This window comes from Schistosoma mansoni, assembly GCF_000237925.1.
Source record: "Schistosoma mansoni, WGS project CABG00000000 data, supercontig 0041, strain Puerto Rico, whole genome shotgun sequence".
NCBI lineage: Eukaryota > Metazoa > Platyhelminthes > Trematoda > Strigeidida > Schistosomatidae > Schistosoma > Schistosoma mansoni.
The window spans coordinates 878,392-892,942 of NW_017386027.1; the positions used below are offsets into that span (position 1 = coordinate 878,392).

The following is a 14,551-nucleotide window of genomic DNA, read 5'->3' on the forward strand; positions in this document are numbered from 1 at the left end:
GGTGGTCTAGCTTCAATTGACTCATGATTTCAACTATGAAAATACTAAACTCTCCACAAAACCCCTGATCCATTTTGAAATCATTAACTGGACAGCTGTTTCATTCTAGCATGAGATTCCTCAGCGATGAACATCCATGACCGAGGATATATGTTATCCAGGGATCAAATGTCTAGCAGGGAACGCTTTCACTCTAGACCACTAAGCCAGCACTTAATGGTTATTTAACTTACGTTGGTTTTTGGTTTCTACATTTCTCTGGAAGCTCTCCCCCTCTATGCTGAAGATTTGTGGATAGTTGCATACTTGGAATACGTTTACTTTCATTAGAAGCGACATTAATTGAAAGACCGAATAATGGCAAGAGATTATGGACAGTGGTATCTCACTAACTCTCAGAATGTTCATCAACCTGTAATCATTGAGTCAGGATTATGCGATTAAATAGTCGAATATAAGATGTCCACCAGTTTAATTTGTCAATTTTCTGGGTCTATGAAATTATCAGAGATTGCTTTCACATAGATTAAAACAATTTTTCCAGATTTCCAAAGATTCACTCTTGACCGTACAGTAATACTGTAGTGAACAAGACACGGATGGGGATAATCGAATGTATATAGACACGAATTACAGACTATCTCACTAAATTCTGATAAACATACAGTGAACAGTTGATTTGCAAACTATCAATCAATTGTCTCATTCTTAACTGTTCCTTCTGCAAATATCAATCCATCTTCTCTAATTTCATTGTTCATGCATTTTCCTACCGACTGCGCTTCATTTCAGTTCTTTACTTACCGATCTTCTGCCAAAATACATTCTATCCCTTACCATCACCATATACTACTTATATGGATATAAGTAGACCAGACCACAATACCTTGCAGGCATGGTACAGTACATTTTAAAAAAACTATCCTGAACGTTCTTTATACTGAATACTCTAAGAAGTGCTGGATGATTTTTTTGAAAAGATCTTTCAGAGTTAGGAAGAATTCTATGAATACACTGATCACATTGAAATGTTTAGAAACTTTCAAGATCAACTTAGAAGACTATTGAGTATGTTTTACTTATCTTGACTAGACAATTAACAAGTATATTGTCAACTTTATTATGTTCTTCAAATACTTATAGAATCTTGGACTGACATATGGTCTCATAAAGATCCTTATGTTATGTACATTACGTAATCTTCTATGTAAATCTTCCTCTAAACTTCAATCTGCTTTTTATTCAAGGTTTCAATGTTGATCAAGACTTTTGATGATTAAGAAGTTGACCTCTCTGAGTTCTAGTACAACTTTTATATTAAGTACTTACTATAGTTTCTATAATCTCATGTCTTACTTCAGCTTACAACTATGATTTATGGATAGTGGCTAACAGTGTAATTCAGTTTGAAGCGTGTTTCTTCCTATTTCGAACTCGTCAACTGGATGTACCTACATCTCAGGATTAATGTTCGCTCCGGGACTCGAACATAATACCGTTCGCTTCAAACGCTATCACGTTATCTACTCAGATACTGAGTCCTGATAGTCACTTGCTTATGCAATGGGGTGAAGTTTAAATTCATTTGGTGTTGTTTACTTGTATCTTCCGATTGCTATTCAAGACTTTAATTGATCAGTCTCTTATTGGCATATGTGCATCATGTGCAAACTGTCTTGATATTGTCTGAAGTCACAAGCTTTTTAAGCAAAGATTGTTAATGACTAACAATGAAATCATAACTATCATTTATTCTATTCAACTTTAGAATTATAAGTTGGCATGATATAAACAGAAAGTATCTCTTGAGGCGGGATCGTGAATGCGCACTAATGAGGAGTCCCATAATAGAACGAAATGACCGTCCAGTGCTCCTATAAGTTCTCCATAGTGATCTATCTTCAATTGACTCATGATCTCAACTATATAAAATTACTAAAATCTCCACGAAAACCCCCCTTCTGATATTAAAGAAAAAAGTAAAAAATGTATCCATGTATGTATCATTGTCAAAATACATTAAGATATTTAATTTTTTTTTGTATTTTTTTTACATTATCCACTATGTAAAGAAAAGATGTATCCATGTTGAATTGCTTCAATGTATCCTTTCTACCCCTTTCCTCTCTCTCTCCCTCTCACTCTCTTCCTCACTATTTAATTCAATAATGAAGTCACTTTTATTGACATAAAGAAAAACATTCGAAAATGGAAAAGAAAAAAAAAGGAAGAATGTTCGACTGTTTGTTTTTTTCTCATGGAAAGTTTCTGGGTGGACTTTGTCTTTTTTACCTTTTTAGAACAAAAAAAACTGTCTAGTCAAATCATTTAAGACAAATACACGCACACACACCCCTCACAGACATACACATACAGTTAGAGGGAAATTGAGGAGAATAGATAAAACTCTACTTAAAATGATATCATACAAGATAACAGTAGTAGTAGTAGTAGTATAAGTAGTATTATCAGTAGTATCATCAATAGTAAATCATTGTAATACATACTTAAAAGTAGATGTTTTCTATTCTATACACATCTAATATGATATATGTAAACATAGACGAAACTCTACTCAGAATGATATAAGATAACAGTAGAAGTAGCATTAGCAGTAGTAGTATAAGTAGTATTATCAGTAGTATCAATAATAGTAAATCATTAAAGTAGATGTTTTCTATTCTATACCCATTTCATATGATATAAGTAAACATAGATAGATTACTTTTTAATTGTTATGATCATTTTAACCATACACACACACAGTCCATCACCACCACCCCCTCCTCCCTCCTCCATCTTTCGTTTTCCTCCCCCCGATTAATGTTGGGAAATTTTTTTTAAGAAAAAAAATACTATTTTTATACTCGTCATTTTAATCCCCTTGCCAATTATTCAATTGTCTGTTTTTTTTTTCAATATTCAATTTGTCCTTAACTTACACTAAGTATCACTTAAGAAAAAAGAAACTGGATTTTTAAAAGAAAAATGGTTTTTCTCTTTTTTCTTTTTCTTTTTGTTTTTTCTTTTTTCTTTTTCTTTTTTCTTTTTTCTCTTTCTTTGTCTTCATAAAACATAATGATAACATGAATAGACATGATTTTATTTAAACAGTTAGGAGTAAAGTGAATAAGTGGATTACGATTATGTAATTAACTTTAATGTAATGAAAAGAAAAGAACAAAAAAAAAGAGAAAAAACGAAAAAAAAAGAAAAAAAGGGGGGGAGAAAACTAAAATCGTGTGAATATAAACCATATGGAATGTGAAAATGAAAAACAAAAGGAAACAGAATCATTTTTTTTTATAAATTGAATGATGTAATTGTTTTAAATGAATATTCATGTTCAAGTTTCTGATAGAAAAGTGAAGAAAAAAACGAGGAAAAATTAGACATTTGTGGATGTTTGGGGGTATATGTACTACTGATATTGACTGATATAAGTAGTATGTTTGATGAATTGAAAATGAAATATCTGATGGTAGAAGATTAAGAAGATCAAAGAAAATAGAATGAGAATAGAGAATGATTGGTGTAGAAATGAAGAAACAGTTGAGTAATGAGACAATTGATTGACAGTTTATAAATAAAGTATTTGGTGTATCATAAGCAAAGATGGATAGTGGCTAGCAGTGGAATCCAGTTTGACGCGCGTTTCATCCTATTTGAGACTCGTCAGCTGGATAAGTGAATTTAAACTTCACCCCATTGCACAAGCAAGTGACTATCAGGACTCAGTAGCTGAGTGGATAACGTGATGGAGTTTGAAGCAAACGTTAAAGGGTTCGAGTTCCTCCCAGAGTGAACATCAACTGTGAGATGCAGGTGCATCCAGCTGACGAGTCCCAAATAGGACAAAACGCTCATCTTGGATTCCACTGCCAGCCAATATTCATCTTTGTTTATAATGCTTGTGAATTAACGCTATATCGAGGCAATACGCACATTATGCATATATACCAATAAGAGACTGATCAATTGCAGTCCTAAACATCAATGGGAAGTTTCAAACAGACAATACCAAGTGAATACACATTGTTAGATTTATCCTATAAGGTTCTACCTTAGTTTCTGTTTGCTAAAGGAATATACTGTGTACTGTGGAATCTGGACGATTCATCAGTAGAATAATGATCTTTTAAATATTCTTCTGAATATGACTGAAGGAAGAAACTTTATAAAAACGGTTTATCAGTACTATTTGGTTAAACATAAATTAAGCTTTTATCCTATTCTCTAGTTATCATTTTCATCTTTTCTATCTTTTGGCATAATAAGTTATGGTATATATAAAACAAAATACATGAGCTTTATGGAAGTTTGTAATGACTTTGCATCTAAATTTGATTTGATATCCAGTCAATGGAATCTCTCTCACCTCAGATCCACTTACATATGAATACAATCTATGATTTCGATAAAGTTTTGTTCTCTAAGCTGGATGATTTGGTTGTGGAGCTTTCATCATTCTTCTGAACAACATCATCAGCATAAACGTCAGGTAGAAGTGCATCATCTTGTGTCACACTTCTCATTATACACCAGATATCTCATACACACTAAAGCAAATGCCTACTTTGAAGATTGTTAACACTGATTAAGTTGGATTTCATTGCACTATTGTTATATGGTATATTGATCATCGTTTTATCAAATATACGTGCTATCTCAGTCAGTTATTTACAACATAGAGCGAGGCATATATGTATGCATCGGTCCAAGTTGCCACATCTCATTAGCACAACAAGATGAACATCGAATTCATAGAAGTAGTTACTTCAATAGTAGTAATAAATAAAAGGAAGAAAGAGTTAGTTCGTAGAAAGAAAGATATAAAGTAATTTTAATCTGACGGTGTAAGGGGAAACAAAGAATGTACACACATACTCTATCATTATCACTTCTGAGTTATGTCACGCAAAGTCTCCAACCATTGGTTACGATAGTCACACGGACCCCAACCAAGTAGTCTGTATCTACTAGTATGGCACGTTCTATCTAGTTTACATCCAATTCTATCTTAAATTGTTCCCACATTAATAGATTCCTAATTTACTCGCTACATATCCTTAGAGCTTATATTCCTTAATTATTAGTTTTGGAACTTATCAAACATGCAACCTGTTGACTATTAACAAATAACTCTATAACAAAGTTAAATCTACTTTAGTTGTATATAGTTTATCTCATTATTTGTATATTTGGTATTTGAATTCACCGCATTCTTCACTAATTACAGATTATCACCAGATCTATAGTAAATACCTTTCAAAATTATTCATTAGTAGGCCCCCAAAATGCCCTAGTATAGCCGAGAGTGGGGAGAGTCGGGCTCTCCCTCTCAACATGATCTATCATGGCCACGTGTGTGGAGCAACTGTCAGGGAATTCCTATCCACTGCCTTCTCGTGGCGAGGGTGTTGTTCATGAAATCGAGAAGACGAAAACTGAATGTCTATCACTTTAACAGGGTTGGTGAATATGGAGGATCCACCTATGGGAGATGGAAAACCTTGATTCCAAACCAATGGTGTACATTGGCTTCAGAATCCTGAGAGAACAAATGGTGTATGAACCTATTGTTGGTCACCGACTACCATGAGACTACATCTCCTTACGTTGCTCTACTTCCTTGTGGATCAAACCTTTAGGTTGAAGGCTCCAGGTGTGGCTCCCTAAGGAAACCACCTAATTCTGTTTTGGCGCCTGAGCAGTATCAAGTCTCAGACACAAATCAAATGACTTGTCTGGCGCATATGTATTCGGTGCCCCTTTATACCAATACGGATAAATACACAACTCATAAACTATGATACACTTGATTATTAAGGTTGTTAATTTTTATAAAAGATTTTAATCAACTGAAGAGTTTATCAAGTATTAAATAGCATATTTTTTAATAACTCTTCATTATCTTTAATGTAAGGTGAATAGTACCCCCTCTCTCCCCCCCCTACACACTTATCTTCTCCTTTTTCTTTAAACCTCATCCACCCTTTTTTTATACTGTTCAACCTTATTTCATTTCCCTTAGTTATTAATATCATCACTATATATTCTTAGCTGGTGTTCTATTATCAAACTGCTTAATAGATGTAACCTCTCTTATCAAAACAAACAAACAACCTTTTTGGACCATCTCAATGATATTTTGAATTGTTATTAGAGGATTTTAAAACCAACTTATCTATATCTAATTCATATGAATCAAATACCTTTACATGAATCAGTTAGTTAGTTAGTTAGTTAGTTAAGTAGGTAAGTAAGTAAGTAGGTAATGAAGTAGGTAAATAAGTAGTCTAATAAGTTAAGTATATGTTGAATATGATGTATATATATATATATATGAAGTGATGACTATATAATTAACAATCATCATTCAACTATACTACTTATTTACATAGTAATAATGATCTTATTTATAATCTTGAAAATATATAAATTTTTTTTGTTATAATTTTTTTATTACTAATAAATACTACTTATTTATCAATGAAACTTAAAGTAATCGGATTAATAGAAGAGACTAATTTCGTTCATTTTTCCTAACTTGTCTCTCTCTCTCTCTCTGTTTTCTTTATCCTATTTAAACAAATTATATGTATTGTAAGCAAAGATAGATAGTGGCTAGCGGTGGAATCCAGTTGGACGCGCGTTTTTTTTTCCTATTTGGGACTCGTCAGCTGGATGTAATTGCATCTCATAGTTGATGTTCACTCTGAGCGGGATTCGAACCCAGTAACTTTCGCTTCAAACGCTATCGCGTTATCCACTCAACTACTGAGTTTTGATAGCCACTTCCTTGTGCGATGGGGTGAAAGTTTAAAACTATCTATCTTTGCTTATAATGCTTGTGAATTAAGGCTATATTGAGGCAAAAAGCACAGTATGCACATATGCCAATTAGAGACTGACCAGTTGCAGTCCTAACACATCGATGGGAAGATTCAAATAAACAATACTAAATGAATTTAAATTATATGTATATCTATATAAGGAGATTACTACTAACAAACGTTATCAGTAGTATATATAGACATAAATATGACTAATTGAAAAACAGAAAAGTTAGAAAAACGCGCGTACAAAAAAGAAAAATAAACAAACTTAGTTACATGTTAAATTGTCATTTATTGAGTAAGAAAATGTAACAATTCAAATTATATTTGACGTGTTCATCTAGTTTATTTTTGGGGGGGGGTTGTTCTAAAAGTCTAGTGACTATTTTTTTTATAGTTGAAATCATGTGTCAATTGAAGTTAGACTATCATGGAAAACCTAGAAGCACTGCTGAGGAGTCCCACAATGGGACAAAATGGCCGTCCAGTGCTTCCAAGTTTTTCATGGTGGTCTAGCTTCAATTGACTCATGATTTCAACTATGAAAATCACTTCACTTCTAAATGATATTTAATCATAGTTGAATTCATGAATCGATGTAGGCTAGGCCACCAGGAAAAACCTGGAAGGAGTAGACGGCCTTTTCGTCCTACAATAGGAATCGTCAACAGTGTGCATCCACGATCCCACCTCGCAAGATTCAAACTCAGGACCTTCGGTCTCGCGCGCGAACGCTTAGCCTCTAGACCACTGATCCAGCATTCAATGAGGTCAATGTCTAACTTCAACCAATCCACGAAATGGCACAACTGTCCACCATTATCTTCAGTGAGTTTCTGCCTCACAACAGACATATATTGAACTCCATTAGTCATGGTCGTCCATTGCTTCCAGGTTTTCCATGATGGTCTAGCTTTAATTGATTCATGAATTCAACTATCAAATTAATATAATCTCCACAGTCTCTTATTAACATATGTACATCATGTAAGGATTATCTCGATACAGTCTTAAGTCACAAGCATTATAAACAAAGATGAATAGTGACTAGCAATGGAATCCAGGATGTGTGTTTCGTCCTACTTGTGACTCGTTAGCCAGATGCACATATGCTAATAAGAGATTAATCAGTTGCAGTCTTAAACATCAATAGGAAGATTCAATCAAACAATACCAAGTTAATTTAAACTTCATCCCATTGCATAAGCAAGTGACTATCAGGACTCAGTAGATAAGTGAATAACTTGATGGTGCTTGAAGCAAACGGTAGTACTTTCAAGTGCTAGAGTGAACATCAACTGTGAGATGCAGGTATATCCAGTTGACAAGTTCGAAATAGGACGAAACGCGCGTCGAGGATTCCACTACTGCGATTGTTAAACTTTGAGGGCTTTTAAGAATTGAAATAATAGAAATGATTTTATTGTACAGTTAAATGATTCTGATGGTATTATATTCAGTTAGCTAAGTATTTTAGTCATTGGGCTTTCATTAACATTCTGTACAAAATCATCAACTCCTGCCACATGTTTTGGGACTTTTAATTCCGGCTAATTATCACCTGACTTATTCGTCAATCGAAATAAGACTTATAAAATCTTAGTACTGTGCCAAACGAATGACGTTCGACCAGTATGAGCAGCCTAGTATTTTTATTGATCCTATATCTTCCTAGCCCTACCAGTTGAGCCCAAAACATTAATGTCAGCTTCTATTTTATTAACCATTTATTTCAAACATATCTAGTTTATACACAAGCCAACCAGACCACACCATACCGTAAATGAGAAATAATATTTGCACAAGATCAAGCCAAAAATTGGTTGTGATTGTGTGAGACTGTTTAAATGATCGGGATCGTGTATGAGCACTACTGAGGAGTCCTACACTAGGACGAAACAGTTGTCCATTGCTTCTAGGTTTTCTATGGTGGTCTAGTTTTAATTTACTCATGAACTCTATCATTAAATGAATTTTGATTAGTGAAAACAATACGGTTCATCAAAATACATGGAAAATAAAAAAAACAGTACTGGGATAAATGTAAATGCAATAATAATAGTAATAATAATGAGGATATATAAGAGGAGGATTGGCGGTCTTTTTGAATATCTGGGCTACCTGTTCCTGTCATATAGATATTTCAACAAGTTAACTGTTTTAGTTTGTTTGTTTGTTTTAACACATCATTATGCATATTAGTTTCATAACCTACTGAGGCGCATTTGTGAAAAGTTTACGACCTTTTGCTGTACAAGTTACAAAAGAGTCCAATCAGAGATATAGCGGTTGCTGGCAACAAGCATTGATGTTTATTCCTGAAATTGTTTACATCTAACTGAGACGATCACTCAATATTTATCGTCAGGATTGATCAACAAATTAAAAAAGGAAACCTGTTGAAATACATCGTGATGAGAATGCCGGCTCAGTGGTCTAGAGGTTAAGTGCTCTGGCGCGAGACTGATAGGTCCTGGGTTCGAATATCGCGAGTGTGGGATCGTGGTTGCGCACTGCTGAAGAATCCCACAATCAGACGAGTTGGCCGTCCATTGCCTCCAGGTTTTCCATGGTGGTCTAGCTTCAATTGACTCATGATTTCAACTATGAGAATAATGAAATCTCCACAAAACCCCTTCTGATAATAATAAAATTCGATATTGTACTGAAATTATAATATTGAATAATGTCATGAATAATAAGAAGATGAATAAATCTTTCTTGTCATTAATTGACTTTAGACAACCATTGAAAACTAGAAAGGACTAGATAGTTGTTAGATTGGATTTCTCATCAATGTATTCATGACCTCAACAGAGATAGAACCTACGAGTATAACTGCTTCCTAGTTGTTGATGTTTACTAATTTGTAAAGTAAACTATGAAACCTAACAACCTCAACAAACATATTATTACGAATAATAAAGACTAAGCCTGACAATCATACCTGGAAGCAGTGGACGGCCGTTTCGTCCTACTATACGACTCCTCAACTGTGTGCATCCACGATCACGCTCGCACGATTCAAACACAGGACCATCGGTATCGTGCGCGAACGTTTAGCCTCCAGACCACTAAGCCGAGATCTCATGGGGTTAATGTCTAACTCTAACCAATCCATGAAATGGCGCAACTGTCCACCATTATCTTCAGTGAGTTTCTGCCTCACAACAGACATGTATTGGACTCCACTGGTCATGGTCATTCATTGCTTCCAGGTTTTCCATGATGGTCTAGCTTTAATTGATTCATGAATTCAACTAATAAACTCCCTTAATCTCCACAAAACCCCATTCTGATAATAATTGATACTATTCATTCTATATTAAATGCTTTGTATATAATTATGTCTTTATTATCTCTGTTCATTGGAGTTTGTTGGCAGTCAATGCATTCATTTGTTCCTTGACTAGTTATTACATGACCACACTGAACATATCAATTCAAGTGAATGATCTTAATCAATACAACAGACACAACTATTTGCCCATTATAACAATGTTACGTTTCATGAATGATATCATTGGTAGAATCGTAGAATACCAAAAAGGATCATATCATAATTCAAAACGTTATTACAGTAAACTTTAATATCACTGAGAACCAAACCTACGGATTCTGATTCTCCTAATAAGAATCCTGAAGGGAAACGGAAAAGAGGAAAGCTGAAGGATACACTACGTCGGGAATTGGACGTAGACATGAAAAGGATGAATAGCAACTGGAAAGGATTGTCTAGGATAGGGTTGAATGGAGAGTACTGGTCGATAGCCTATGTTCCTCCGGAAGAAGTAACAGGCGTAAGCATAGGTTGAAATCTAATCAATCATATATTTTATTTGAATCAATTTATGATACAATATGATCTTCACCTAGTAACATAGAGAATTATTGTCTTAATCTTGACTTTGTTAACCATACAAATCATATTTCTCCAACATAATTACAGAGAATCCACCAACCACCCATCCACCAACATTTATCATCCCGATTACCAGTGAATTTTATGATACAAAAAACAATTAAGAAGTTTCATAGTTGAAATCCTGAGTCAATTGAAGCTAGACCACCATGAAAAACCTGAAAGCAGTGGACGACCGTTTCGTCCTATTATGGGACTCCTCAGCAGTGCGCATCCACGATCCCCCCTCGTGAGACTCGAACCCAGGACCTACCAGTCTCGCGCCAGAGCACTTAACCGATAGACCACTGAGCCAGCCGGCATCCAACGGTGTTAATGTCTAACTTCAATCAATCCACGATGTTCGAGAAACCACACTGCTGAGGAGTCCCATAATAGAATGAAACAGCCGTCCAGTGCTTCCAGGTTTTCTATGGTGGTCTAGCTTTAATCGAGTCATGAATTCAACCAATGGAGATTATCGAAAAAGGATACAGAAAACTTAGGAGCAATGAAGTTTCATTACTAATTTTGCAGCCTTAATTCTTAATATTAACCAACTATTAATCATATGATTTATTTATTTATTTGAACATATAAATATTGGTACAAGGAGGCACCAGATATATATGCGCCACACAAGTCACTTGATTTGTGTGTGGGCTATGATACTGCCCGGGTGACCAAACTGAAGCAGGTGGTTTTCTTAGAGTGTCACACCAGGAGGCAGTGGAGCAACGTTAGGAGACTCAGTCTCATGGTAGTCAGTGACTAACAATAGATTCATACTCCACTTGTTCCCTCAGGATCCTAGAGCCCATATGTACCGTTGGTTTGGAATCACGGTTTTCCAACTCCTCTAGGTGAACTCTCTGTGTCCACCAACTCGGTTAAAGCGTGGGACATTCGGTTTTCGTCCTCTCAATTTCGTGATCAACACTCCCGCTGAGAGAAGGCAGTGAGTAGGACTTCCCTGACAGTTGCTGTGCACACGTGGCCATATGAGAGCACTTCGAGAGGGAGAGATGACTCTCCCTAACCTCGGCCGTACCAGGTCATTTGAGGGCTAACCATAGGAAATAATAACTCTAATTTCCTGATATATATCAATAGACAAGTAATATATCATCCCTGATTTGTTCAAATGTAATATTTCAGTCGACTCCTCCACTTCAGTCACTTCATTAATTAGTTATATTGGTTATCAATTAAAAACATCAAAAGACTGCCAATCAATTTTAAAGTTAGGTTATCCATATCATTTTCAATGTTCATTAATTGTATAATATCCAACATATTCAATTAGTTTTTCGGTTCATATGGGTAGTGAGTGGTGAATATAAGAGGGAAATTTCAGTGAAACTTTCATTTTCAACTATCTAGAGTTATCTATGATCAGCAACAATAAACATGTCGAGTGTAACCAAGAGTAACACGCCAGATTTAAAAAGAACATAAAGATGGTTATGCAAAATGAAATCTTCAATAGGGATTACACTCTAATATTCAACACTTACATACTATCAGTCTACCGGTTAAGTGCTCTGGCGCGAGACTGGTAGGTCATGGGTTCGAATATCGCGAGGTGGGCTCGTGGATGCGCACTGTTGAGGAGTCCCGTAATAGAACGAAACGTTCGTCCACTGCTTCCAGGTTTTCCATGGTGGTCTAGCTTCAATTGACTCATGATTTCAACTATGGAAATACTGAAGTCTCTACAAAATTCCTTCTGACTTACATACTAAATAAACAAAAAGGTGATCGAGCGTTGAATTCAACACATTTAGTCAACATTGAAGATGTTATGGCTTATGCTAGATTGAACTTTGTCAGTTAAATTAACAAATAGATATTTATCAGAAGGGGTTTTGTGGATATTATAGTAATTTTAATAGTTGAGATCATGAATCAGTTGAAGCTAGATCACCATGGAAAACCTGGGAGCATTGAACGGCCAACTCGTCATTATCATTGATACAATAACTATAATCTAGATTGTATCTATTTATTATTTTACATAGTAGATACCTGGTTAAAACATTTTGTTTTCATAAGAAATATTGTAACTAAATAGTTATTAAGTCATTTGTTTTTTCACATGGACAGTCTCTAAGATTGATTCCAATGACGAAATAATCTTTTTATCATAAATTAACAAAACCCATGAGTACTTGACAACTCACTAAAGACAATAGTGAATGGTTGCTCAAATTTCGTGGATTGGTTAAAGTTAGACATTAACACCGTTAGATGTCGGCCGGCTTAGTGGTCTAGTGGTTAAGCGCTCGCGCGCGAGAGTGATAGGTCTTGGGTTCGAATCCCGCGAGGTGGGATCGTGGATGCACACTTTTGAGGAATCCTAACCTAGGACGAAACGGTCATCCGGTGCTTCTAAGTTTTCCATGGTGGTCTAGCTTTAATTAGCTCATGAATTCAACTATAAAATTGTTAAAATCTCGAATCAATTGAAGCTAGACCACCATGGAAAACCTGGAAGCACTGGATGACCGTTTCGTCCTATTGTGGGACTCTTCAGAGGTGCGTATCCACGATCCCGCACTCGCATCATTCGAACACAGGACCTACCAGTCTCACACCGGATCACTTAACCGATAGACTACTGAGCCAGCCGGCATCCAACGGTGTTAATGTCTAACTTCAATCAATCTAGCTTCAATTGACTCATGATTTCAACTATGAAAAATACTGTAATCTCCACAAAACCCCTTCTGATATTATTAACTTATAAAATACATTTACTTACTTGATCTTGAATCATTCGCTATTTTACAAGATGACAGTTTATTGATAGAATATTTATTCTCTTTCATAGCAACTAATAATCAATAATTTCAGGGGTTAATATTTTGGATAATCAAAAATTTTTTTTGTTTTTGTTTTTAGTTCTCTAATAATAATCAGTGTGTAAACACTTAATTTATACTTTCATTCAATTATCAATATAAGTTAGGAACAAAGTTTCAGTCACTTGGGTATTGTTTGTTTGAAGTTTCGGTGAGTTAATCATTCAGTCAATAGGAGAGAGAGAGGGGGGTGGAAGGAAAGGTAAATATTGATATCCTTTTTAACTTATGAATAAAAGGGGGGGTGAAATTTATCTTTATGTATTTGTCTATTGTTTGTTTGTTTGTTTATTCTTTAACATAATCCTTGAGAGATAGTTGAAAAATGTAACAGTCTTGGTAACAACATACAAGGACTATAATGTATTACCTTTTATATATATATAGATAGCCAATCATGAAGTGATTAAATGTATATTACTTTAATTACAACTTTTTACAGAGAGGGGGAGGAATATATTCCATTGAATAAAGTCAGGGGAAATTTTATAATTTCATATTTCCGATTGGTAGATTTTTACAAGAAATGATAGGATGAAACACGCGTCAAACTGGATTCCACTACTAGCCACTATCCATCTTTGCTTGTAGTGCTTGTGAATTAAGGCAATATGTTAGTAATGCAGAGGTTCGGCATCGTGTGTTCGGGCGCAGAGACGATAATTCAATTGGTGTCACCATCTTGAAACACCGACTTCGTTGGCTTGGACATGTTCTACAAATGTCGTCCCAGAGAATTCCACATCGTGCATTAGTTTCTGACACTGAGAGTGGTTGGAAAAAGCGAAGAGGTAGTCAGTGTATGACACGGTGTCGTGGTATGAAAGAAAGCTGCAAAGAGCTGGCTTCTGTTGGTCCTTCACGACTCCCTGGATGGTGCCCGAGAGATGGTGCAACACAGTGGTTAGAGACGTTATCAGATATGGCTCAGAATAGAAGCCAGTGGC

At 35.3% G+C, this 14,551-nt stretch overlaps 1 protein-coding gene and 1 non-coding gene across 2 annotated transcripts in view; both read right to left on the minus strand.

Moving 5' to 3' along the window:
- The window catches only part of Smp_150630 (nuclear receptor, putative), a gene marked incomplete at both ends in the record, with an annotated part of 24,371 nt that extends 18,232 nt beyond the window's left edge, over positions 1–6,139 (minus strand). Inside the window, one exon of the mRNA XM_018790670.1 lies at positions 6,127–6,139. Within this exon, the coding sequence (XP_018646067.1) occupies positions 6,127–6,139 (13 nt within the window). The remainder of the gene's footprint in view (positions 1–6,126) is intronic.
- A 574-nt stretch (positions 6,140–6,713) lies between these two features.
- Smp_tRNA_01017_Pseudo_TTG.1.1 lies at positions 6,714–6,786 on the minus strand. The gene has a single exon. It is a non-coding gene (tRNA).
- Positions 6,787–14,551: the final 7,765 nt, after the last annotated feature.